Source organism: Scylla paramamosain, chromosome 15, assembly GCF_035594125.1.
Source record: "Scylla paramamosain isolate STU-SP2022 chromosome 15, ASM3559412v1, whole genome shotgun sequence".
In the NCBI taxonomy this organism is placed as follows: Eukaryota; Metazoa; Arthropoda; class Malacostraca; order Decapoda; family Portunidae; genus Scylla; species Scylla paramamosain.
In genome coordinates, this window is record NC_087165.1 from 13736012 (window position 1) to 13761515 (window position 25504).

General features: G+C 39.1%; 5 protein-coding genes across 16 annotated transcripts in view; 2 read left to right on the forward strand and 3 right to left on the reverse strand.

Annotated features, from left to right (window-relative positions):
• Nucleotides 1-8028, forward strand: part of LOC135107473 (haloalkane dehalogenase-like) — a 53915-nt gene extending 45887 nt beyond the window's left edge. For 5 of the 6 annotated variants that reach the window (XR_010271787.1, XR_010271785.1, XR_010271784.1 and 2 more), the window contains one exon: nt 7303-8028. The gene's annotated coding sequence lies outside the window, so the exon portion shown is untranslated. The remainder of the gene's footprint in view (nt 1-7302) is intronic. The other variant, XR_010271788.1, reaches the window with a different exon arrangement.
• LOC135107471 (uncharacterized) lies at nt 1762-3340 on the reverse strand. The gene is made up of 2 exons (XM_064017358.1): nt 2263-3340; nt 1762-1855 (listed from the first exon to the last, which is right to left on the reverse strand). The coding sequence occupies exons 1-2, from the start codon at nt 3338-3340 to the stop codon at nt 1836-1838; spliced, it is 1098 nt and encodes a 365-aa protein (XP_063873428.1). The 3' UTR covers nt 1762-1835.
• Nucleotides 2133-6254, reverse strand: LOC135107470 (uncharacterized). Of its 2 annotated transcripts, none has more exons than XM_064017357.1 (2): nt 5083-6254; nt 2133-2381 (listed from the first exon to the last, which is right to left on the reverse strand). In XM_064017357.1, exon 1 carries the CDS (start codon nt 6252-6254, stop codon nt 5094-5096), a length of 1161 nt encoding a protein of 386 aa, XP_063873427.1. In that variant the 3' UTR covers nt 2133-2381; nt 5083-5093. The 2 variants fall into 2 exon arrangements, with proteins under 2 accessions (XP_063873427.1, XP_063873426.1); XM_064017356.1 differs by having other exon boundaries at nt 2133-3406.
• A 1169-nt stretch (nt 8029-9197) lies between the features above and the next one.
• LOC135107475 (nucleolar protein 16-like) lies at nt 9198-24487 on the reverse strand. Of its 6 annotated transcripts, none has more exons than XM_064017365.1 (6): nt 24321-24482; nt 23575-23693; nt 22967-23072; nt 21767-21832; nt 19701-19823; nt 9198-10427 (listed from the first exon to the last, which is right to left on the reverse strand). In XM_064017365.1, the coding sequence occupies exons 2-6, from the start codon at nt 23679-23681 to the stop codon at nt 10275-10277; spliced, it is 555 nt and encodes a 184-aa protein (XP_063873435.1). In that variant the 5' UTR covers nt 23682-23693; nt 24321-24482; the 3' UTR covers nt 9198-10274. The 6 variants fall into 6 exon arrangements, with proteins under 6 accessions (XP_063873435.1, XP_063873431.1, XP_063873434.1 ...); XM_064017361.1 differs by lacking the exon at nt 9198-10427 and adding an exon at nt 13170-13979 and having other exon boundaries at nt 24321-24485; XM_064017362.1 differs by lacking the exon at nt 9198-10427 and adding an exon at nt 15540-17550 and having other exon boundaries at nt 24321-24487.
• LOC135107472 (putative nuclease HARBI1) lies at nt 12601-15371 on the forward strand. The gene is made up of 2 exons (XM_064017359.1): nt 12601-13176; nt 14080-15371. The coding sequence occupies exons 1-2, from the start codon at nt 12730-12732 to the stop codon at nt 14890-14892; spliced, it is 1260 nt and encodes a 419-aa protein (XP_063873429.1). The 5' UTR covers nt 12601-12729; the 3' UTR covers nt 14893-15371.
• Nucleotides 24488-25504: the final 1017 nt, after the last annotated feature.

A 25504-nucleotide genomic window follows, 5' to 3' on the forward strand; every position in this document is an offset into this window, starting at 1 on the left:
CTGGAAGTTTTGGGGATGGGAGTGACATAAGATGTCTTCCAGTCCGCGGGGCAAGAGTGTTGGGAGAGTGAGGCGTTTATTATGGAGCATAGCGGTGTTGCTAGCTCTACAGCAAATTCCTTGTAAATTTTTATAGGAAGGTCAGTGGGTGTGGTGGATCTTGGTTTAAATTTAAGTATTCTCTTAAAAACATCCATCGCCTGGACAGTGTGTGGAGGGGAGGGAGCGGGCAGATAGGCAGGAAGCGGAGTGGTGTGGAGGGGAGGAAAGGTTTGACAGATAGCAGCAAAGTGATCGTTCATCTCCTGAGCCGCGAGATTAGCAGGAAGGTGTGAGGTGCAAGGAAGGGATGAAGTGTGCTTTTGTAAGCCACACAAAGCTTTGATCTTAGCGTACCACTGTCTGTTGTTGGTCAGCTTGAGGTGGTGTATCTTGTCTGGGTAATAGCTTGCCTTTGCATTCTTAATCTCCCTGATTACTCTGTTTCTTAGTTTCCTGTAAAGGACCGGGCAGGAGTGGAACGCCCAGGTCCGCTGACGCATGAGTCTTTTAATGCGGGGCGTCATCCAGGGAGCATCAGACGGGTGCGTTGTGACGCTCTTGGCTGGGAAGTAGTGGTGGAAGGCTGCTGTAGTAGTGGCGACGTAGTTTTGCCATTTTAAGTGGACGTCCTCCTCATCCAGCACCTCGGTCCACGGGTGTTGTGTCACCCACTGCCCAAACTCCCTCATGGCTGAGTCAGGCATGGGGCGGTGGGTCCTGGTGACAGCTGACCGGGGGGTCGAGGTGGTGGGTGTGGGTGACCACAGTATGGAGAGGTGGGTGCTCCGTCCCATGGGAGGCAGCGGCTTGGGTGGCGAGTACTGCTGGCCCAGGTCTGTGAGGATAAGGTCGAGGATGGCTTGCTGGTGGGTGGGGAAGTCCACGACCTGGGTGAGGTGTAGCTGGTGTAGGATATCGTTGATATCTAATCTGTTAAAGTCCCCACAGATGACCAGCTTGGCAGCAGGATACCTCACCCTCAGGGCATCAGCAGTGTTGATGATGTGAGCGGTGAGCAACTGTGCAGTGGCGGCTCGTGGGGGGTGGTACACGACGCAGACTATGATGGAGGCCGTGTTGTTGGGATGGGAGGGGGGCGTGACTCTCACCCACAGGGCCTCCACACCGGCAGGAATATCGACAGGGAGGTGTGAGGGGCTGAGGGCAGAGCGGCAGAAGACGGCCACTCCCCCCCCCCCTGCGCCCTGACCTGAGGTGATGGAAGAGCTGGTAGTCCTGCATCGTGCACACCTCAGGAACAATCTGCCACGCCTCAGTAACCGCCACAATGTCCGCACAAGTAGATCTCACCGTCACAATCACTTCGTCCATCTTGTTGGCCAGAGACGTTGCATTAAATAAGAGGAGTGAGGGAAGACTATACCACGTTCTCGGCACCTCAAAGTGTTTGTATTCCCTCTTCTCCACCCTGCGGTCGTCTCTGGCACTGGAGGTCACTACCTTGATGGGACGCACCACACTTTTGCCTCCTCTCGATCCACGGTTTCGAAATAGTTTTAAGGACTTAAGGCACTGTATCACGTTGGGTGGCGGGTACCCAGATCCTCGTCTACGACGCAGGAGGTAATTGCGTTCGTATGTTTGCACTGAAGCACTCATTTTTCTTTATGTGTGTGTGTGTGTGTGTGTGTGTCTGTGTGTGTGTGTGTGTGCCCTACAAGTATAGTCAACTCAAATTGGGAGATTAAACGAATACTTACCAAGTATGATGTTTGATCGTAATTTCACGAACATTTAACTGCGTCACTGAGGTAGTAAACGAGATGCCCGCTTCACCAGCTCCACGTCAGTCCTTCAGAGAATAGGTTTGAGGAAGCAGCCAGAATATTCAAGTTGTGGCTACAACTGAGCTACAAGAGACTAGGGAAGGGAGGGAGGGCGTTTACTACCTCAGTGACGCAGTTAAATGTTCGTGAAATTACGATCAAACATCATACTTGGTAAGTATTCGTTTAATCTCCCAATTTCACTTCACGACTATTTAACTGACGTCACCGGTAGTCAACGAGAACTTTAGAGTGGTTCCTCAAACCTATCAAGCCACTCAAAGGCTAAAGAACAATAATGTGGAAGCATGAACAGCCTTTTATTACCCAATATTCAGTAACAAACCCAAACAAGTACAACAACAGCACGGCTTACAACAATAATGCGCGTGAAGAACTACAAGTTATGAGAGTACAGTTCTGGAAAATTCACCAGCATCAATTATGGGCTTCCTGTAGTACTTCGTGAATGTAGATTCTCTGGTCCAGCCAATAGTAGAGATAATTGTCGACAAAGGGAGCCGCAGGGCCGCCTTACTGGCTGACGCCGACCTGGTAGAATGAGGTGAAAAAATGCCAAGATTAATGCCAGCAGCTCGCATGACATCTTTCGTCCAGCGACGTAATGTGTCCCGTGAAGCCAGTTTGACTGGAGGTCTTGTTGTGAGAAAGAAACCCGTGAGCGAACCCCGCATGTTGTTTGTGCGTTCTAGATAGCTCATCGTTGAGGTGACAACACATAACCTCCTGTCTGGGGGATAGGCTACGAAAACCAATTCTGACAAGTGTGTACCTGGCCTAGAAGTTTTTAGCGGATCACCAATCCTAAAAGAGACCCGACTGTCCGAAACAGTCATGTTCCTAATGTCTAACATATGTAAAGTCTGACCGCGTTGACCAGAGAGGAGCAACATAAGGATTGTTAGCTTCCTTGATAACTGAATCAAGGACAAATCTTTATCGGGCCCAAGACCTATGATGTGATCCAAGATCAAGTGAGGATCCCAGGTCGTACCGTAGCGGGGTAAGGACGGTCTCACCTGAAAGACTGCTTTCATAAACCTTGTAGCTAAGGGATGTTGTCCTGCCGGCTGGCCATTGATACTTGCCACTGCCGAGATGGCCGACCGTAACGTGTTGATGGAGCTGTAAGTCCTACCTGCACCCCTCCTAAATTCGGAAAGGAGGAAATCTAAAAGGTCAGCTGAAGATGGCTGAAAGAGATCAATTTTCCTGCCGAAGCAAAATGACAACCATTTCTTAATATGCGACCCATACTGTACTCTCGTGCTCTCCCTCCAGGAGTGCAGCAGAAATCCGGCAACTTCCGGCGAAAGGCCGCGACTTTGGTACGATTCCCTGATAATACCATCGCTGTCAAGATCAACACTTGAGACCGAGGATGTGTGAGAGTTGGATTTTGTGGCAGCACGAGAGGAAGACGGGGGAGAAGCACAGGAGGTGCCGTTAGCAAGCGGAGGGCTGTCGGGAACCATACTTGAGTCGGCCATAGAGGAAGAATCACCATCACTGTAGCTTCGTCTTCCTGGAGCTTTTGGAGGACCCTTGATATAATACTGAAAGGTGGGAAAGCATAGAAGTTCTTATTTGACCAAGTCATCGTGAAGGCATTAACATGAATGGCACAGGGATCTGGCTTCCAGGAAACATAAGCAGGTAATTGTGTATTTATGCGAGTGGCAAACAGGTCAACATCAGGTGTGTAATAGAGTTGAGAAATGCTTTGGAAAATATGAGGCAGTAACATCCATTCCGCATCCATGTTTTTCAATCGGGATAGTTTGTCTGCCTCTGTATTATGTAGGCCCTGTATATGCTGTGTTGACAAAGTAATACCCCTTGACAGAGCCCATTCAAAAATTTGTTCCACTATCACATGAAGGTAAAGTTTAGTACTGCCACAACGATCTAAACAGGTAAGTGCAGTGACACTGTCAGAACGGAGGCGAATATGAGTACCCCAATTATCCTTGCAAAGAGACTGTAGACCCATGAGAATAGCTTTTAATTCTAAACAGTTGATGTGATCCAGTTCATCATGAGCCCAGTGACCAGCAGTCCTGGCATTCCCCACCACTGCGCCCCAGCCAGTCAGGGAGGCGTCACAAAACAATTCTAGTTGGTGGGGACTGGATCGTAACGACTTTGTTTGTGAATCTATATTATTAATCCACCATTTGATTAACCCCTGAGCATGATTGTCCAAGATAACAGGTGAGTTATAATTCCCATGATGCCGTGCGAGTTCCTTGTTACGAATTATTTCCAAGTACTTATACCTGAGTGGTGCCAACTCCACGGCAGGGTCAGAGGCTACAGCCATACCAATAAAGGAGGAGAGTTCAAGTAAGGATATAACATCTTTGTTCAGTAGAAGTGAACCCTGTGCCTTAATGTGCTTCCTCCTCCTGGGTGTCAGAGTGGCAGTCATGTCTACAGAGTTTAATACCACACCAAGAAACTCAATCTCTTGGGTAGGCTCTAGGACCGATTTGTGAGGATTTACTGTGAGCCCTAAGGAGTCAAAAAGGTGTAGAGCGTAAAGCACATTAGATCCTAAAACGTCAGCAGAGTCAGCAATAAAGATGCAATCATCCAAATAGCATGACACGAAAATTCCCAACTTATGAAGATGCGAGAGGACAGGTTTTAACAATTTAGTGAAAATACGGGGTGCTGAAGTCAAACCCTGTGGAAGGCAAGTAAAGCGGAACGTAGAGTTACGCCAAGTAAATTTAAACCAATTCCTGTCCTCTGGCCTCACATAGACTGAAAAATAAGCGTCTTTGAAGTCAATAGACATGAAATGACAGTTCTGGTGGATTAAAGGTAGCACATCTTTGAGAGTATCCATCTTAAAATGTATATGGTCCACATATTCGTTAAGTTCTTTCAAATTCAGAATGACTCTAGCTGTGCCGTCTCTCTTAATGGTAGGAAAAATGTTAGAAAGAAAACCATGTCCCCCTGGTGCACATAATTCAACTATCCTCTGCTCCAAGAACTTTAGCATGGCAGAGTCCAGCGCTTTTTCATCTGAAAGTGACAAGCTAAGAGGAGCCGGAGGGCTCCCCTGTATGGGGACACGCACAAAAGCTAAAAATTTTCCATGTACCACATCATAGATCCATTTATCCGAGGAAAGAAGGTTCCACTGTAACCTGGCATCAAAGATTTTTCCCCCATGAAAATTATCCGGAGTATTAATCAAGTCCATTAACAAGGGACTTACCAAAGGTACTTTCACTGGTGAGCTCTGTGTCTCGGCATCCCCTTCCCCTGGGGAGGCCTCTGGCCTAAAAAAGACCTTGTTTGGTGACGTGGTCTCGGCTGCTGAGAGTGAGGGCGTGAGGGTAACTGGCGAGGTGAAGCAAATCGTTTTCCAGGAGCTTTGTAAGGGCGGAAGGTGGGCCGCCCAAGTTTCCTGGATTTGTGAATTTCCTCACACTTCTTAATCACATCGAACGGGAATAAATCATCCTTGCCGACCTCACACTCCCAATTGCAGAGCTCTGCCAAGGCAGAATCATTCACATGAGTTCGAGCAACCTCTTTCCGAAGCTGATTGATGTAGTTAACAGCGGAAGTCAGTAGCCTCAGGCTGTTATTAAGACCATCAAGGTAGTAGTTTACAGGCTTGTCTTTCTTATCACCAATATCACTGATGCAACAGGCAATGGGGACCAACGCCTTGGTCAACAGTTTATTAGTAAGTGACAGCCGAGTGTCAACTAGCTTTCCACCGACGCTCATTGCCTTTGTGATGGCAGAATTAGTCGCTGGGACCTTTAAATTGGGTACATTACTCGGGAGTTTGATCTTATCACATGTAAGCTTCACACCGTCAGAAGAGGGCCGACGTCTCAGACTGGCATTAAGAATGCCAGCCAGGCGGTCAGATAAGGGGTCACCTGTCTCTTCCTCACCCCGGAAGTGGCCAGCAAACTCATCGAGAGCTTTCTGGAAATCCGCATCAACCACCGAATCACCGGTTGACTGTGTAGCGGGGGCAGTAAGCAGATCGAGGTCGTCAAGGGGATCAGCTTCGGGCAGACACCGAGGCGCTTCAGCTGCCTCATCATCAGAATGGGGGAAGGTGAAGTTTGTCTCCACCGACACTGGAGGGACTGCCGGCTGGTCTAATCTTTCAATTAGAGCACCCAAAAGGGTAGAAAGCTTGTCCAAAGTTACTTCACTCGAAGGAGGCACCGCTGTATCGCCGATGTGGCTCGGGCCCGCAGCTGACTGCGGACAGGCGGGAGGTGGTTGAGTACTGGAACTATCCCGGGAGGCCTTCCTCCGCTTGCCATCGCCTTCTAGAAGGTCCTTCTCACGTCGCTTCCCTCCCGAAGCAGGTGAGGGGGGACGCCGAGGCGTTCCTGAGCCCTTTTCCCGTTCCGACATCTCACGTCTAGAAAGAACGGAAAACGGGAAGGAAACACAAGAGCCAACATATACGTCCTTAGATCATATATGTGGAATCACCATACAGCTAACACCCTGCTGTAGCGGGTGAAGGCTTACCAGGCTGACTCCTAAGAGAAAGCCGGTGAACAGAAGCCAGGTGGTCGACGAGCGGAACAGCAGACAGCGTTGAGGTGTGGACTGTGTGGAGACTAGCAGCGAACTGGCGTGGAGCTGGTGAAGCGGGCATCTCGTTGACTACCGGTGACGTCAGTTAAATAGTCGTGAAGTGAAATCTATATTACCATAACTGTTCATTGCCTGTCAGTTTTTTCCTCCTCCTCACAGCCATGCTATCAGTTTCATTGTGTGTGTGTGTGTGTGTGTGTGTGTGTGTGTGTGCGTGCGCGCGCGCGCCCTACAAGTATAGTCAACTCAAATCTATATTACCATAACTGTTCATTGCTTGTCAGTTTTTTCCTCCTCCTCACAGCCATGCTATCAGTTTCATATATAGTGATATTTGAGGGCTGACTTGTATCACAAATTTTCGGTAAAATATAAAGAAATAAGACAAATATTAAATTTTATATCTTAGGAATGATTTTCAGGGCAAAACTGGATGAAGTAGAGATTGGTAAAAAAAAAAAAGTCTCCCCTTATTGTTACCTGGTTATAGGATTCCCAGGAGTTAAGATTTTTTTTTTTCTATTATTTGCATCCTTATGAAAATCTCTGGTTTTTACAAATGCAGAATTTTTTTTCAAAGCTCCCCCTCAGCTTTCTAAACTTTCTCTTGTTTCTCCATCCTATAGCCCATCATTACCACCAAGCTTCCCCTGCCTAAATAGTAGAACTTTGCCTCCTGTTTGTTTTTCCATGTTCAGAAATATATGCTCATATCAACTAATGTTCTTAAAAAGTAGAATTTACAACTTCTTCCAACATTCTGCAACAGTTTGTCATCTGTACACAACTGACTGTTTCTCACCATGCACTGTTCTTGTCCTTTATTTTCCTATTTATAATACCAAACAAATGCACACAGATTTTCCTGTGAGGAGCATGCAGCCACAACACAGATAGTGAACAGAGAAGTCCACCACCTTGAAGCAGCAGTGGAGGACAGTCTTGAAATGCCCAGGCACAAGGAAGAGTATTCATTGTCATCAGAGAGAACTGCTTAAATACTGTGCAAGGTCTCTCTCTCTCTCTCTCTCTCTCTCTCTCTTATAATCATTGAAAAATCACAATTTGAATTCATCAAGATCAGTCCAATTTGGATAGTTATAAAAATCCATTTACTTTTCATATAGTTAAAATACTTTATGGTTTTATTTCTCTGATGAAGAAAGTTGTAACTAGTTTTGTTTTACAGTCCAATGGCCAGGGTCCCTTTGGGAAGAGCATTACATTACCTTTACCAGCTACTAATGGCTCCCAAGTGATAAGAGTAGGACGGCCACACAGACACACACAGTCTCTACCTCACCCTGGACTATGAAAGTTCACACCTCTATTAATCTTAGTAAAATTAGTGTGGCAAAGAAAGGTAGTGAAGAATTTTAACATCAGATATTAAAGTAACACAGAATGGCACATGAAAGATTGTGAGGCTTTATTATTAATAGAATGAGTATGGTACAGAAAAGATGAAAGATAAGAGATTTCATTGAGGATTAGACTTAGTGATACACAAGAAACTAAATAGTACATGAAAGATTGTGGGGTGGATGACTGTATGAAGGTATATGAATTTCAGTACATTGCAAAAGGGATTGGAAGATGAGTAGTGTGTGATATAGATGAGAGAAGAAAAGGAAAGGACACTCTTAAATTCCCTCAGGATGTGGCAAGATAGAGGACACCTGAATGGAAGGATAGTGTGGGCAAAGAAGGTAGAGATTGTGAGCTAGGTATGCATGATTTTGTGTATCCAATTGTATTCCAGGGTCTGGAATCAGGAAAATGAGTATGAGTTATATTATAAGGTGAAGTGGGTGTTATTGGAGAGATGAATGGATAGGATGGAAACACTGATGAAACATGTCTGGTGGAAAAAAAAAAAAAAAAGTGGGGGACATAAATGGGAGTGAAAAAAAATTGTCTGATTTTGTAGAAGCATTGTCTAGATAGATAATAGTTTTTTTCCAGCATAAGGTTAATTAATAGGTACACAGAAATAAGCATGTGGTATGCAGATGTGTAAATAAATGCCAAGGTGATGAGAAGGGTTTGTATGAGGTGGCAGATCATTGTGGATTTGATGACAAGAGAATTGGGAGTAGTAGTAAAAAGGGAGGCAAGGTATAGATGATGAAAGGATTGATAGGGAAGTTTGAGGGGAGAGTGTAACACTTTAATGAATTATATCAAATTTATGTAAAGATTTACATAATATTCTGTCTATCTCCACTTCCTGCCTTTATTTTCATGTCCATTCTTTGTTACATCTTCTACACATAACTGGATATAAGAAAATGCAAACAGACATCAGAAGTAATTTTGTAATCTCAGTTGGAGATTACTTGGCACATTTTTTGTCTCAAGGGTTTGCTGATATTTGTACAGGTTTGCCTCTAGGGTTTGAGCTCATGTCATCAAACATGATGTGGTAGTCTTGCTTCTAGGCACATGACTCCATCTTTATTTCACTGGACTATAAAATGCATGAAATTTTCAACAGATTACTCAGTGACTTCTGATGACTTGTGGATTTTGATATGGAATTTTTATAAGGAATGGGACATGGAAGTGAAGATGGAAAATAATGGGAGATGTAAAATTTTACTTTGCAACTTTGCTCTCACTTCTTAATCTTTCCTACCCATCCTTTCTTTCACCATCTGTCTACCCTATTCCTTGCAGATTCAACTCACCTGGAAAGATACCATCTTTTAAAGGAGACTAGAAACAAGTACATTAAGGGGAAAAAATAAGTTCTTGGAATACTTTTTTATTTTATATTCCATGTCAGTCAGTTCTAGCTTGTGCAATGGCCAAAGAAATGAAGAGGCAGAAGACACATGCTGAAATGATATTACTCCCAGCAAGATCTAAAGCACACAATCGTCTTATTGTTTTTAATCCTGAATAGGATTCTTAAACATCTAACTTCACAACCTTCCTATCTTATCACCAGTTCCTTACTGAGACTTGGTTGTCCTCTAAATTTTAAAGGCATCTATCCCGAATAGGATTCTTAAACATCTCTATAACTTCACAACCTTCCTATCTTATCACCAGTTCCTTACTGAGTCTTGGTTGTCCTCTAAATTTTAAAGGCAATCAAAAAAGCTTTTGATAGTCTGGCACAAAGCTTTGATTTCCAATTAAACAATTAAGGATTGAATACTATTCCTGCATGAAAATCAGTGTTTGACCACTGGATCACTTAACTTCCAAACTTCTCCCTATGAGGCTTTCATCAACTATCCTGACTAATTTATATTATATACTCCAACTGAATTGGAAAGAATTTTCTGCAGTTACAATTATATAAACATGGAATATATAATATCAATACTTGGTACCTATGCAACAATGGATGGATCACTTGAGTTGAAGTGTTACTATCCCAGTAAGTTTATTACATAGCTAAATGCAGTTAATTTCTCACATGATTGCAGTAACAATTCCCCAGTCATGCTACCTGTTATGCTAGCATGTTAGCATCCATCAGTCAAATGATCTGATTTGTGCTCCTTCAAATTTAAATTGTTCTTGTGTGCAGCTTTTCAAAGATAAGTACCTGTGACACCAATTTTTTATTTGTCAACAAAGTTTTAATCATATGACAGGTTTCAATATTTCAAAGTTGCACAACAGTATTAATCATGTTTATTTGTCTTAGGTGACTATGATATCAAGCACAAAAAATTACAAAAGATAAAACAGAGAGAATCTTGTAATCTGGCATAATAACACATGGAAGAAAGAAAGGTTTGAAACAGATGAGAACAATGTTGTACTATGCTGATAACAAATTATCAGTTTTATGTCCAATGGTAGAATAAAGTTTCATGAATCTTCAGTTCCCTGTTGTTGATCCAGCAACCCTCTTCTCTTTAGGTAAGGAGTAAAGTACTTTGGGTTGTTAGTAAACAGTTTTATCTTTTTTTGAATTTGTTTCCAGGTGTCCTGAAAATAATTGCTAGGATCTCTTGCCATTGCCTGAAAAAAAAATATATAAATAAATTAAAATAAAAAAAAATTAAGAATAAAAAAAAATATTAATTATCATATACCTACATACAAGTTGTATAAATGAAAGGTACCTGCCAAGTAATAAATAATCACAAAAAGAAAGGTAATAAATAATCAGAAAAGAAAAAAACAACAACAACAACATGACACTTCCTCATAATGAGAGAGAGAGAGTGTATTGTCTTTTTGATATATTACAACTCTTCCTAATTTTTTGTAGCTTTCATAACTAAATTTCTGAGAGGGATATATTTTTGTACTTTGATCAGATTCCACTTTAGAATTAATGCATATTAAGGTTATAAATAAGGCAAATAAATCAGTTCAATGAAGTAAATAAATAATTTATGTATGCTGTATTTCATAATATAGTAGAATTTGGAATAGCAAATTAACAGTAAACAGTACGTATGCTTAAAATTTGTTTAGTGTATGTTGTTCTGAAAGAGTATAAATTATATTATTCATAATATACAATACATTGTCATGGAAAAGTGTAAGCTCAAATGTTGTTTCACTGTTATATATGCTAATGACACATTTATATAGCTATCTTAGGTTGCCACACTTGTATCAGGTCATGGCAAATCTGATTTAAATTACTCTGCAAATCTGATTTAAATTACTCTATCTTAGGTATTATTTCATATTTTCATTATGAAGAGGAAGCAAAGATCTTACTGAAATTTGTTTTGTATTTTCTATGAAATCTTTTACATTAGTTAATCTACATGTATATCAGGCTGACATCCCTACAAAGGACAGGTAGCCAAGACAAACTGGCCACAAACACACACATTACCAAAGATCCAAAGACACTCTTAGGTTGTCTTGTACATGTGAGAAGGACAGACCTCACCATGGCTCAGATGTGCAAGCACACTGGGTCTCTCCACAACAGGACCCAAAAACTGAACTGGCTTACGTGAGAAGGACAGATCTCACCATGGCTCAGATGTGCAAGCACACTGGGTCTCTCCACATCAGGACCCAAAAGCTGAACTGGCTTACCACTACAACAAAACAGACTCGTTCCTATTCTCATGTATCAAAGGTCCTTAATTAATAGATACTCAATTTATTCTGATTATGATGTTATGTGTGATTAATGAGCAACTTTATTTGCATGTTACAGAAAAGTCATGTTTCCCATGTTTTCACCAATGTTTTAGAGATCCATGAATAACATGTGATGCAATACTGAATAGGTATGTATTTTTTTTCAACAACAGTGTGGCTTTATTTATGAAATAAGCTAGATATGAATGACTTACAATTACACTAAACTGCTAATAAGAATCAACTTACTTGATCATTATGTGACCTTACACATTTCATCAAATATGATACAATATTGGCATTGCACTTAAATATCCCTGGTAAATGAACTGATCCCTAAGGCCGGCCACACACGTGCAGTTAAAACTGTCAGTTTGGACTGTTCAGTTATAACTGACAGTTTTAACTGACGTGTGTGGGACCATCAGTCTCAGTTCAACAGAACTGCGCAGTTCGACTGAAGGAAATAGAAAAGTTAAAAGTTTTAACTGTCAACTGTGGCTGTTTGACTGAGAACTGAGCGTGTGTGGGGCTTAACTGCGCAGTCCTCAGTTGACTTTCAGATTGGACGGAAACACCATGTGAGGGAAACACTTTACTTTTGGTAACGTTTCGTACAGAGTACTTCTGAGGAAGTACTCTGTACGAAACGTTACCAAAAGTAAAGTGTTTCCCTCACATGTTGCTTTCTGTCCATTCTGTCTTAACTTATTTGTTTGACTTTCAGATCTCATAGTGTTTCTTTTCTTTCAGTGATCCAAAACAGTAATTATGTCTAGAAAGGAGAATCAAACCATTGCAGACTTTATAGAAATTTATAAAGATTTATTTCACTTCAGCAACCACTTCTTGCACCACTGTTTGCGCTTCTTAGTGTTTTTTTTCCTATTTTCTTGTGCCATTACTAGTAATACCCCGAGCGCTGCTAGATCGTCCTCCTCGGAATCCATGGTTAAACTGAACGATTCAACTGTACGTCTGTGGACTTGTCAGTTGACAGTTAAAACTGTCAGTTATAACTGAACAGTCCAAACTGACAGTTTTAACTGCACATGTGTGGCCGGCCTAAGGCCGGCCCTAGACGTAACTGTTTATCTGAACGATATAACTGATCAGATAAAAATCGTTGCAAGCCATCTGACGTCGCTGCCCCTACACCATTCCGATATATCGTTACAATTTGCATCGCTTCCACACCACAGTTTCCGTAATGTCATCCGAGGAGGAGGAATCTCTGGCTCTAGCAGGTTTAGCTGTGGCATTATGTGTAAAAAGGGCAAAAAGTGCATCTGGATCTAAGCGAGGTCGCAAGTGGAGTAGAGAATGGCTACTGAAAAGAAAAACTTATACTCATATAAACTTGTTGGCGGAGTTGAGAGCGGTGCCTAAGGACTGGAAAAATTATTTAAGGATGAACGAGGAAACGTACTTGAACCTTTTATCATTAGTAACACCTTTCATAGAGAAAGAAGACACAGTCATGAGATGTGCAATAACGCCTCATGAAAGACTGACAGCTACCTTAAGATTTCTAGCCACAGGACGCTCCTATGAAGACCTGAAGTTTTCAACCTTGATATCAGCTCAAGCTCTCCGGGTTATTATTCCTGAAACGTGCCGAGCGATTTATAAGGTTCTACAAAACCAGTATTTGAAGGTAAGTATTTAATAAGTATGAGAAATATGTTGGTACATAACACAATCACAACAATGGTAACAAAAAATAGAACGTAACCAGTATTTTTCTATCCTTTATGTACGTGTACGGTATTTTTGTACCAGAAATACATAATACAATTATCCAAAACAAATATCAAACAGAATACTTGTATGCCAGTTTCCAATAATTATGTATCACTAATATAATAACTAAGGGATTTCGTTCAATACACTAATTGCCTGAGCTAAAGGGTCCATTGTCGAAGAAAGTGAGGGCAAGTGAAGGCTTGTGTGAGGCATGGTGTGAGGTACTGTTCTGGGTGTGGCAGAGGGTTGCGGAAATACGTTGTGCTGAATTGGAAACTGCGTGTTTGTTACTGGTACAGGCAAAAGTTTATGATGATGGGTAAGATTTCCCATTTCTGCTTCGAACAGAGCATCATTTATGATTTTTTCAGCCATTATCCTCTGTAAATTGTCCAATCCACGTAACTTGTGTGCAACATTCTTCCCAAATACGTCATGCTTATCTTCTATTTTTTGCTCCCTTGGTTTTTTAAAGTGTTCATTGATAGTCATCAGCACATCATCACTCATGGCCGTTCTACATTTCTTTTGGGTAGGTCTGGACGGTGCCACATTAGTTGTTGTACTATTTGTTGGTAAAGGAGTTGACGACCGGCTGACATGTAATGGGTAGCTGATGTCAAGCATAGAATTTCCTTCAGTAGCAACTTCTAGTTCATTTACATCAGATGAGGGGCTGGACACAGGCACAGGCTCAACATCATGGCATGAATTCTGAAAGAAGAAATAACCTTTCATTAATTATAAGGAAAATGAAACCAATCATTTTGACGCATTCCAGTGCATTAATCTCATTTAGTCTTCTCCATTTCAGTTCCCTCAAACGGAAGAAGAATGGAAAAGTGTCGCAGGACAATTTGAGCAAGATTGGCAGTTTCCACACTGTCTAGGGGCGTTGGACGGCAAGCACGTGGATATTATTCCTCCAGCTGACAGTGGTTCCCTGTTTTATAATTATAAAGGACGCCATAGTCTAGTCCTAATGGCAATCGCTAATGCGAAATGCGAATTCATCATGTGTGATTTTGGCTCAAATGGCAGGAATTCGGATGGCGGAGTGATACAGAATACTCTGTTTTACAGAAAATTAACTAATAAATCTCTGAATATACCAGCTGAAGGACAATTAGATAAATCACATAGAGTTTTACCATATGTCTTTGTTTGCGATGATGCTTTTGCACTTCGGCCTGATATGATGAAACCTTATAGAATGGGAGACTTGACTGGACATAACGAAAGAAAGATATTTAACTATCGTCTCTCACGAGCACGTCGGGTGATAGAAAGTGCTTTCGGAATTATGGCCTCAAGATTTAGAATATTTCATACACGAATAAATTTGAGTTTAGACAACATTGATGCCGTAGTTATGGCTTGTTGTGTGTTGCACAATTATCTAGTGAAATCTTCGCTCAGCTATGCCTCTGCGGATTGCTTTGATGTAGAAAATATAAACTGCGGTACCACTGTGCAAGGTTTAAGAGCTGAAGATTCAAATATGATGAATATCGCCCGAAGAAACCAAGGAAACCCGATGGAAGCCGCTAAAATTATCAGAGAAAATTTCGCTGATTATTTCATCAGTGAAGGTAAACTGCCATGGCAAGACAACTTTATTGAGTGAAGAGAAATTAAGGTTGTAGCTACATCTTCGTGCTCAAGTATGTGTGTGACAATGCTACATAAAAGAACCTCTTAGGTAACTGAAATTGCTTTCTGGGTGTTATGTATGTAATATAATTATGATCCAGTGTTTCATGTGCCAACGGGCCGGATAGTAGAGCATAATTGATATTTTTTATTTGTTTTGCTGTTAAATGATAGGTTAAATAAAATTTTAGAGTGAAAAAATATACATAATTATCTACTTGTGTGACATACGAGACGGAAACATAACAAATTGACTGGGTAACTCAAATAATTCATACCATATTACATATCTCAATAACGTCGTTAATATATAGGCAACTTTAACTCACTTTGTCTCATTAAATGCACAAGATGGCTCAGAATATTGTGTTGAACACATTTACTTCAAATGTTAATACCATTTATTCTATGGGCGTGTCGCACTTCATTAAAAAAGAATACATGTATAACTCACCTCACTTTCATTTTCCTCAATATTAGTAAGACCTTCTCGTGGTGTTTCTTGATCGTGTAGAAAGGCAAGATTTTCAAAATACCACAGTTTTGGAACATAAACATCATATGCTCCTGCTCCAGATTTCTTGGAAGCCTGCACTTTCTTCAACTCTTTTCTATATGTGGTGCGTAAGTTATTGATTTTTTTGACAACCATATCACGGTCAGCATCAGGTGTTGTTTCTCTTAACTTTTGAATTAATTTTCCATATGCTGCGTTTCTTTTGTCACGGTTATGATACTCTTTGCACTTAACTTTCCATAAACACTCTTCGGTTTGGTAAATTTCAATAAACTCCTCCAATGTTTTGCGATTCATAATGAAGTATTTGTGAAAAGCTGGAAAAGGCGTGCACACTTTATTTAAGTCACAAATAGACTGATAATCTGTACAGTTTTCCCCCTACACGTGAGATTTTCATCTGAAAGGAAAACAATCATTAGATCGTTCAGATAAAAAGTTTGAATGATTCAACTGTTCATGCCGCTCGATCAGTTCATCTGAAACGATCAAAATCTGCGCAAATTTCCCCCTACACGTCAGTTTTATCTTAACGATTTATCTGATCAGTTATATCGTTCAGATAAACAGTTACGTCTAGGGCCGGCCTAAGGCCGGCCACACACTGTTGAATCGTTCAGTTTAACCATGGATTCCGAGGAGGACGATCTAGCAGCGCTCGGGGTATTACTAGTAATGGCACAAGAAAATAGGAAAAAAAACACTAAGAAGCGCAAACAGTGGTGCAAGAAGTGGTTGCTGAGGCGAAATAAATCTTCTGATGTTCAATTACTGAGAGAAATAAGTGATGAAGCAAAAGATTTTCAAAATTACCTACGAATGAGTGAAAATGTGTACCAAAAATTGCTTTCCCTGGTATCTCCTTTCATTAAAAAGAAAGATACAATAATGCGCAGTGCAATATCGCCTCACGAAAGACTAACAGCTACCTTAAGGTTTCTAGCGACAGGACAATCACATGAGTGCCTTAAGTTCTCCACTAGAATATCTCCTCAAGCTCCTGGAAAAATCATCCCTGAAACGTGCGACGCATTGTTCCAGGTTTTGCGAATGTATATGCAGGTATGTATTTTATAAATTTATTCACCATTTTAGAAAAACAAAGTGACATTGCACAAATACTTAAATTTCCTGTGATTTGCCAATTCATGTTCAAGTACTTTTCGTTGTACAATAATGAAATTAATGGAACAAAATTTAAAAACAGTTATATTAATGTTTCTATGTAATTTAATTACATCAATGTAATCACACAAGTAAAAATATTTAGGCATTAGATTGGTCCATGAAAATAAGAACATCCTATTCTTATAAGTGTGCAAAAACAAAATTAATGGAATGAAATGGAAAAAAAATTCTATTAATCTTCTATGTAACTCAATTACATCAATGTAATCACACAAGTAAAATATTTAGGTACTACATTGGTCCATGGAAATAAGAACATCACATTCCTTTAAGTGAATACAGATATTGCAAAAGTAATATGGCTTCCTTTCATAACTTTATTGCATTTTATAAGTATTTTATATGCTATTTGCAATTATGTCATGAGTCGACACATCACATATTAGGATTATATTGAGAGAAGATGGTTGCCACCGAATCCTCCGAATGCGCGATAGAATAACCAGGTGCTCCATGTTGAAGATTCGTCAAAGCGCTTCGCTCAAATGTTGGAGATGGAGATGGTGCAGTACACGCGTTATTATATGGACTTGGAGTAGATGATGGATAACTGCCTGATGGTGAATGAACTTGACCAATTTCTGCATCAAATAGTATGTCATTTATTTTCTTTTCAGTAATTAATGCCAAATGTTTGTTCATCCCTCGCAACCTACAGGCTACTGTTTTTCCAAACAATTCATAACGATCAGGTACTTCTTTGTTTGGTTTCTTGAAATGGTCTCGCATCGTAGTTAGAACTTCTGCCATCAGATCATAATTTTGCATCTTCCTCTTACTGGCACCAGGGCGTGAACCGGTAGCATACTTTCCTTGTACTTCTGACATGTCTGTCACTTGCTCCACAGTACCATTTGTTGATTCATTATTGTCTCTCCCTTCATTCAAACCTTCCTCTTCCGCCAAATGAGAATGCTCATGAGAATCCTGAAATAAATTATACTGGTACAGTTGAAATGGTGAAATTTATGTAAATGTTTGTTGTTAAGATGGTAGGGAAACAAAGTTAGTAGAAACAATACCTTTCATACCATCAATAAAGTTTATATTAACCAACTCTCAATCTCTTATTTGTTTCAGTTTCCCAACTCGGAAGAGAAATGGAAAGCCATAGCTACCAAATTCGAGGAAAGATGGCAGTTCCCGCATTGCATAGGCGCCATGGACGGCAAGCACATTGATATTGTTCCACCTTCCGATTCTGGATCATACTATTATAATTATAAGGGCAAGCACAGCATGGTACTTTTGGCAATAGTCGATGCAGAATATAGGTTTCTGCTCGTAGACTTCGGTACAAATGGACGAATATCAGATGGCGGTATACTGCAGAATACAACTTTCTATGAAAAACTAAAAAATGACAGTCTACACATTCCACCGCCTGATGATGTATGTGACAATTTCACAGATGTTCCCTACGCTTTCGTGGCAGATGATGCCTTCCCTCTCAGAGTAGACATTTTGAAACCATTCAGACAAGGACAGTTGGATTCACCGGAAAAGGAAGTGTTTAATTATCGGATCAGCCGAGCAAGGCATATTGTAGAAAATGTATTTGGTCTACTTGCAGCACGCTTCCGAATATTTCAAAGTTCAATCAATCTGGACCCCCAGAATATCGAAAAGGTAGTAATGGCTGCTTGTGCTTTGCATAATTTCTTGATTGAAGAGCAATCAAGTACATATGCTCCTTCTAATTTGCTGTACGAAGAAAACAGAATTGATGGATCTGTCATATCCGTAGGTTGTGATAGTTCCGACTCCAAAATGGTCCCTCTAAATCGTTGACGGGGAAATATCAGTAATGATGCCAAAGAAATTAGGGATAAGTTCATGCACTACTTCATGAATGATGGTAAATTATCATGGCAAAATAAACATATTTTAAGGAATACTCAGTCATAACTTATTTCATTTATCTTGCTAACTGGTCAAGGAATTATATTAAAAGTTCAAGCCGTTAGGCATCTATCTGCTATATTCACAACTTTATGTTTTGACATGTTTAATCCTTAGTAGAGTACAACCTAATTCACATGGTACATAATTTCTGTTTATATGAAGTATTTAGATTCAGAAATACTCATGAACAATATACATTGTATTGTTCTTCACTTGATATAGAACTCTAGGAAATTTTAAAAAATGTCACAATAAGTCACTAGAATAAATATAATAGTAATACTACTCGAACCGTTAACGCAATTACATTTATCTTACCTGATTAGTTTCAATGTCCAAGTTCGATTAGTTTCAATGTCCAAGTTCGATGTTGATTTTCTTGGAACTTCTTGATCATGAAGAAAATCCATGAGACCATAATACCAAAGATTTGTTCTATAAATACTGTCGGTAGATGATCCTGACTTCTTTGAATCTTGTACTTTTTTTTCTCTCTTTTCTGAAGGCGGATCTGAGACTATTGATTTTTGCAACCACTGATTTCTTTGTAGCACCAGGCTCAATTTCTTGCAATTTAACACATAATTTGGCATATGCTGCATCTTTCTTAGTTCGATCGTGATAATCTTCAGATTTAATCTTCCACAGACAAGGTTCATCTTTATAAATTTCTATAAAGTCTGCAATGGTTTGATTCTCCTTTCTAGACATAATTACTGTTTTGGATCACTGAAAGAAAAGAAACACTATGAGATCTGAAAGTCAAACAAATAAGTTAAGACAGAATGGACAGAAAGCAACATGTGAGGGAAACACTTTACTTTTGGTAACGTTTCGTACAGAGTACTTCTGAGGAAGTACTCTGTACGAAACGTTACCAAAAGTAAAGTGTTTCCCTCACATGGTGTTTCCGTCCAATCTGAAAGTCAACTGAGGACTGCGCAGTTAAGCCCCACACACGCTCAGTTCTCAGTCAAACAGCCACAGTTGACAGTTAAAACTTTTAACTTTTCTATTTCCTTCAGTCGAACTGCGCAGTTCTGTTGAACTGAGACTGATGGTCCCACACACGTCAGTTAAAACTGTCAGTTATAACTGAACAGTCCAAACTGACAGTTTTAACTGCACGTGTGTGGCCGGCCTAATAAAAGAATGTACAGTCTTTCCCTTACCTTGTAGTCATCACCATACTTGTCTAGCATGGTAGTAGCATACACCACTTGTGCATTGGTGAGGCGTACACCAGGCTTCTCAAGCTGAGCCTCCTTAGATGCTTGCTCCTCTAGTTGTTGTACCTGTTAATAATAATTAATAATAATAATAATAATAATAATAATAATAATAAAAATGATAATAATAATAATAATAACAAAAAAATAATGTAATAATAATGAATAATAATAATAATAAATAATAATAATAATTAATTATAATACATACATACATACATATATACATTGATACCAAGGCTGTCTCCCTAAAAAAGGGGGGTAGACAAGCCACAGCACACAATTTTCACATTCACAGCACTCTCATAGCCCTTTGGTCCCCAGTGGAGAAGAGAAAGTACTCCTGCTCTCACTTTACAGGAATCAGTCACACAGCTTGGACAGTTCACTCCAGAACATGGCTCCTTCATAGCAAGTACTCTTCCCTACCACACCTGAATCAGAGATGTATTGGATTTCAGGATTCAGAGACCTGCGGGATGCAGATGTGGATGCAGATGTCATATATACATATATATACATATATCCGCAGATGCGAATATCAGTTTCCACCAAATTGCAGAAGTGGATATCAAATAATGACATCCTCACAGATGTGGATGAGGATGCATTCAAGATTTTGGTATAAAATCACTATTTAGCCCAAACTATTGCCAGATGGCCACTGCAATAAGTGTTCAGCACTCATTTTCAGTCTCGTTTTTGTAAAATTACACATATATAAAGTTAAAGTCCAGACCTGTGAAAAAAAATACATGTATACAATTAAAAAATTTCTATCAAAACTGCAGAACTTTCAATCATGAAACGTAGAAGTAAAATATGTATATAGAATGTTTATATCATTCAGAAAATTATAGTTTTCTTTACTTCTAAACTTTGTTTAGGTGTGAAATATTTTTAAATTTCAATATTATTGACTTCCCACCACTAAAATAAACATAAAACATACCCACAATGTGTCTTCTTTAAGCAAGGAACACATATCTTTTATGCAGTAAAAATGTTGATCAAAAACATTTTTACTGTTGTTAAAAAAAGTAAAAAAATTTCAATAAAAATTTCTATCTGATAATAGAGGTATGTTCCTTACTTAAAGAAGACCTATTGTATATCTAAAATATTTTTTCAAATTCTCAGGAGTGGTATGTAGATGATATCTATATTTCACACACTTTATCAATCAATATATACTTTTATATCAATATTTTTCCATTTTTTATGATTTAATCATCTGTAATCTTAGAAAAATTTTTAATATTTTTTTTATATTATTCTTACAGGCCTGGACCAGTTTAGAAAAAAAAAATGGTAAAAAATTTTCAATCTCAAAATTTCTACCTGATAATGGGGATATGTTCCTTACTTAAAGAAGAACCATTGTACATCTGCAACTTATTGTTTTGAATTCTTAGGAGTGGTGCATAGATAGTAACTATATTTCACATTAAAAAAAAAAAAATTAAGACACTTAAAAAACACTTTATCAAATGATATTACTATTTATATCAATATTCTTGAAAGATCATTACTGAAACCATAAAAGCAAGTTAGAATTACTGAAATGTGAGGCCAATGTTGAGGATCTCTTTAGTCTGAAGGATAACACGAACCTGTCAGATGTTCAATATAAAGAGTTTTAGTATGAGGCCCTGAAGTATTTTGGGCAGCAGTATAAGAGAAGTGGCCTGAGATATGGACAAGCACAATCTGAATGATGTGACATGAAAATGGACTTGTCATGTCACACATCATCTATGACTTTTTTGTTGAAGCAAATGAGACTATCATCCCCAGCCACCCACTCTACTTTGTGGATTTTGGCCTTCAAGATCACTTTGTCCAGAAAATTAAAATTAAAATTGAAGTTCATCTTCAAAGGTCATCAAATTCAGATAATAGAGATGAAAGAACGTTTGCTGAGACCTGTACACTATTTCACACAATGTGTCCAAGAATGTTTTACACAATTTTAAAATCAGTTAGAAAAGTATAAAAATTCAACTTACAGCAGTTTTTGAAATTCCCTGCTTCTTTTTCTTGAATTTTCCAGAGAGAAGTGTTTGTCGTGTACTCTGAAAAAAAAGAATGAAAACTATTCACAAGATTATCTAAGATTGCAAAGATCTCAGCACAAGTGAATACTGATTTTATACTACAGTAAATGTGTTATGAGGTAATGACTGAAATACACACACACACACACACACACTCAATATATATATATATATATATATATATATATATATATATATATATATATATATATATATATATATATATATATATATATATATATATATATATATATATATATATATATATATATATATATATATATATATATATAAATCATCTTTCTTCTATTTAATTCTAACTTCATAATTAACTTCCTTGTTTTGATGACAGGAAATTAATTTCAGAACTACAGTAAAACCAAACTAACTCTGTACTTGGGGTGTTGGCTGTTCCTGTCCACACTGGTGTCACATTCACAGTCAACAGGCATATATATATGAACACCCATCTCTCTCACTTATACTATCATCACCCTTTGCCTAAATTATTCCAAAATTATAAGTTGTTGTATACTACTGCATGATTTTTTTTAATGGCTGTTGATTTAATTTAACAACGACATGGTATATCTTCTGGTACACTTGGCAACACGTATAGGCTGTGTGGTGCTGACACCCCAGTGTCCTTGACACGTGAATCCCCCAGGCCACACTCTGTTGGCCATCGTCAGGTCAGTTCACTCCCTCCAGGGTTGAGGTGGCGACAGTGCAGAGAGGTACAGCCAACACCCAAAGTATCAAGTTAGTCTGGTTCCACTATTGTATGATCACAAAACAGTGAAAACTGAGCAAGGCATAATAATGATATAGGAGTAGGTGAACTGATTCCTATCTCAAAACATAAAAGCATTACATATAAGCTTACTATTTTTCTTTTTTTTTTCATCATATAGAAAAGATCTTCCATGTTATGAGATCACACTTAATAAATTCACATATAACATTTACCAACACTATTGAACCTCTACTCATATTTGTATTTATGATTCAAACTGAGCCACAGGATGCCTTCAGTTGTGTGCAATTCAATTATCTTTTTTTTTAAATGTTGAAATTAATAATCAATAACTGCCTTAAATAAGATGTCAAAGTATCATGTAATTACTCAAAATTAAATATGCTATACCACACCTTACTGTCTGACAGGCCAATCTTGTTCAGGTTGTAGACAAGACCCATGTTGGACACATTGGTGGAGGCGGGCTTGCTGCTGTCCCATGCCGATTTGACTGCTGAGCTGATGGAAGATTGTTCAATATCAATATTTGAAAAAAATGTCATGTGGAAAATAAGACAGATTTTTCTTTTACATTTCAAAAGGTTCTATAAATCAATGTAATTTAGTGATAACTTAACTATATATCTGATGCCCTTATTCTAGTGTGTGTGCTAAAATGAGATATTTTCTAACCTTTTAACAAAAGAAATAATTCAGTTCCAAGGAAAAACGGTACAGTGGTATAAGTATTTTAATATTTTCTCAAAATTATTGGTTTCTTGATTTCTGTTTAAATTTCATTACATACAAAGGCACATAGGTATATAGTTTTGTTATGTATAGTACATTAATCTCTAGATGTTCAAGTATCACAGAAAGGTAGATGGATAGAAAAATATATATAGTTTAGGTATATATGTCTTCACCACATTCATGCTAACATTCAAAAACTAGAATCTCTTGGAACAAATCTTTCAATATTACATTAGTCTTATAAATATGACATAGATAACATATTTACCAATTAATAACTGGATTGATCTTCTTCTGTGCACTTGCCTTGCGTCTCTTGGAAGCAATGCGGTATCGAGACTTGTTGCGAGCCTTCTTTCTTGACCTCACACCCATTTTTCACCAAGCCTTGAACCATGAAATGACAATATTTCATCTTACTGTGCACATATCTACAGAAGGAAAGTGCATATATATCATACATTTCAGTTGAGATCCCTCATATAACAGTTGGTGTGTCTGAAACCTTTACCTCTTCCTTGTTGGTTTAGCAGGAATATATTCTGACCCAACAACAAGCACTTTAAAAATCAACAGAAGAAAGTGGGATGAACAGGAACATGGTTACAGGAATGGTAAAGGAGTAAAGGAGGCAACACAACATCTGACAGTAGACTGTGAGAGATAGAAGGAACAGAGAAGGTGAGATATGTGGTAAATATAATTGGCCTGGGAGCACGGAAGAGCAAGTTGGAGGAGTCTGTACAAAACCGAAGATGTACGGGGATTGGAAAGAGATAGAATAAATGATCAAATACACTGAAAGTTTATGAATCCAAAATTGGGAAAGTTGATCTCAGATTTCAACACAAGATCAAAAAAAACGACTGAGGGAGACAACGAACTAAGAAATTGTAAGGAGCGCTACAGGTCACAAAAAGAACAAAAGTGCTCTGGGTAGCCAAGGTTAGGCAAACGGAGCATGAACATTTAAATACTCGAAAAACTAATCCAAATGCTTGCACACATACTCACAGTGTTCCTTTCCTACTTCTCTATTGCAGTGGAGCAGGATGAAGGCCTCCCGTGTCCTCAAAATATACTAAGCAATGGTGAGTAGTCTCCTCCCAGCCTGTCCCAGCCTCCTTGGTGAGGTAAACAGTGTCCACGTGCGTCCTCCGATCTTGATCCTGACGGTGCTGTTTTTCTTACGCCACAGAAACCGTCCTCCTAAGTCATTGACACCGTCCTCTTAAGCTGTTGAAACCGTCCTCTTAAGTAGTCGAATTTGTGTAAGAAAAAATGAAATATTGAGGGGTTGATCTTACATCAATATTTCTCTGCTTACTTTCTGAAGTCTTGTTTACACTTTTACAACCACTTAATAAGTGCGTTCTTATTTCCTTTTCTCTTTCACCTTTTTGTTTCAAGATATTTAGAGTAAAATCATAGTATATTACCGTAAACCATATAAAATGGCATCACTTGCATGAATCTAAATGTGTACGTGGTTTTCGCGTATCGGATGTTGAACCATTTGTGAACTTTGCAAATCTGCAAAGAGGTAGTGTCTATTGTACGAGGAGCGTGGTTCTCCCCTCTAAGCTTCTCTGTTCTGGGCTACCCTCTGTTCAGGACTACCCTATGTTCTGGGCTGCCCTCTGTTCTGGACTGTCCTTTGTTCTGGGCTGTCTGTCCTATGTTCTGGACTGCCTCTATTCTGGACTACCCTCTGTTCTGAGCTGTCCTCTGTTCTGGGCTTCCCTCGCTACCTCCCTCCATGGGCTGCCCTCTGACCAGGACTGCCCTCCCTCACTCTCTCCTTGGCCAGCCTCTTCGCTTTTTTTTTTTTTTTATGTAGGAGGGACACTGACCAAGGGCAACAAAAATCCAATAAAAAGAAAGCCCACTGAGATGCTAGTCCTAGAACAGGGTCCAAAGCAGTAGTAAAAAAATTAAGGATAAGTGTCTTGAAACCTCATTCTTGAAGGAATTAAAGTCATAGAAAGGTGGAAAGACAGAAGCAGGCAGGGAGTTCCAAAGTTTACCAGAGAAAGGGATGAATGATTGAGAATACTGGTTAATCTTGCATTAGAGAGGTGGACAGAATAGGTGTGAGAGAAAGAAGAAAGTCTTGTGCAGCGAGGCCGCGGGAGGAGAGGAGGCATGCAGTTAGCAAGATCAGAAGAGCAGTTAGCATGTAAATAGCGGTAGAAGAT

What these genes read in the sequence shown, in the direction of transcription:
- LOC135107471 (XM_064017358.1), bottom strand. Translation starts at nt 3,340, where the DNA reads ATGGCCGACTCAAGTATGGTTCCCGACAGCCCTCCGCTTGCTAACGGC. An exon ending in GAAGCCCATAATTGATGCTG is followed by an intron (nt 1,856 to 2,262) that starts GTGAATTTTCCA and finishes TATTCTCTGAAG; the next exon opens with GACTGACGTGGAGCTGGTGA.
- LOC135107470 (XM_064017357.1), bottom strand. Translation starts at nt 6,254, where the DNA reads ATGTCGGAACGGGAAAAGGGCTCAGGAACGCCTCGGCGTCCCCCCTCA.
- LOC135107472 (XM_064017359.1), top strand. Translation starts at nt 12,730, where the DNA reads ATGTCATCCGAGGAGGAGGAATCTCTGGCTCTAGCAGGTTTAGCTGTG. An exon ending in TACAAAACCAGTATTTGAAG is followed by an intron (nt 13,177 to 14,079) that starts GTAAGTATTTAA and finishes TCTCCATTTCAG; the next exon opens with TTCCCTCAAACGGAAGAAGA.
- LOC135107475 (XM_064017361.1), bottom strand. Translation starts at nt 23,681, where the DNA reads ATGGGTGTGAGGTCAAGAAAGAAGGCTCGCAACAAGTCTCGATACCGC. An exon ending in ATCAATCCAGTTATTAATTG is followed by an intron (nt 23,073 to 23,574) that starts GTAAATATGTTA and finishes ATCTTCCATCAG; the next exon opens with CTCAGCAGTCAAATCGGCAT. An exon ending in AGGGAATTTCAAAAACTGCT is followed by an intron (nt 19,824 to 21,766) that starts GTAAGTTGAATT and finishes TATTATTAACAG; the next exon opens with GTACAACAACTAGAGGAGCA.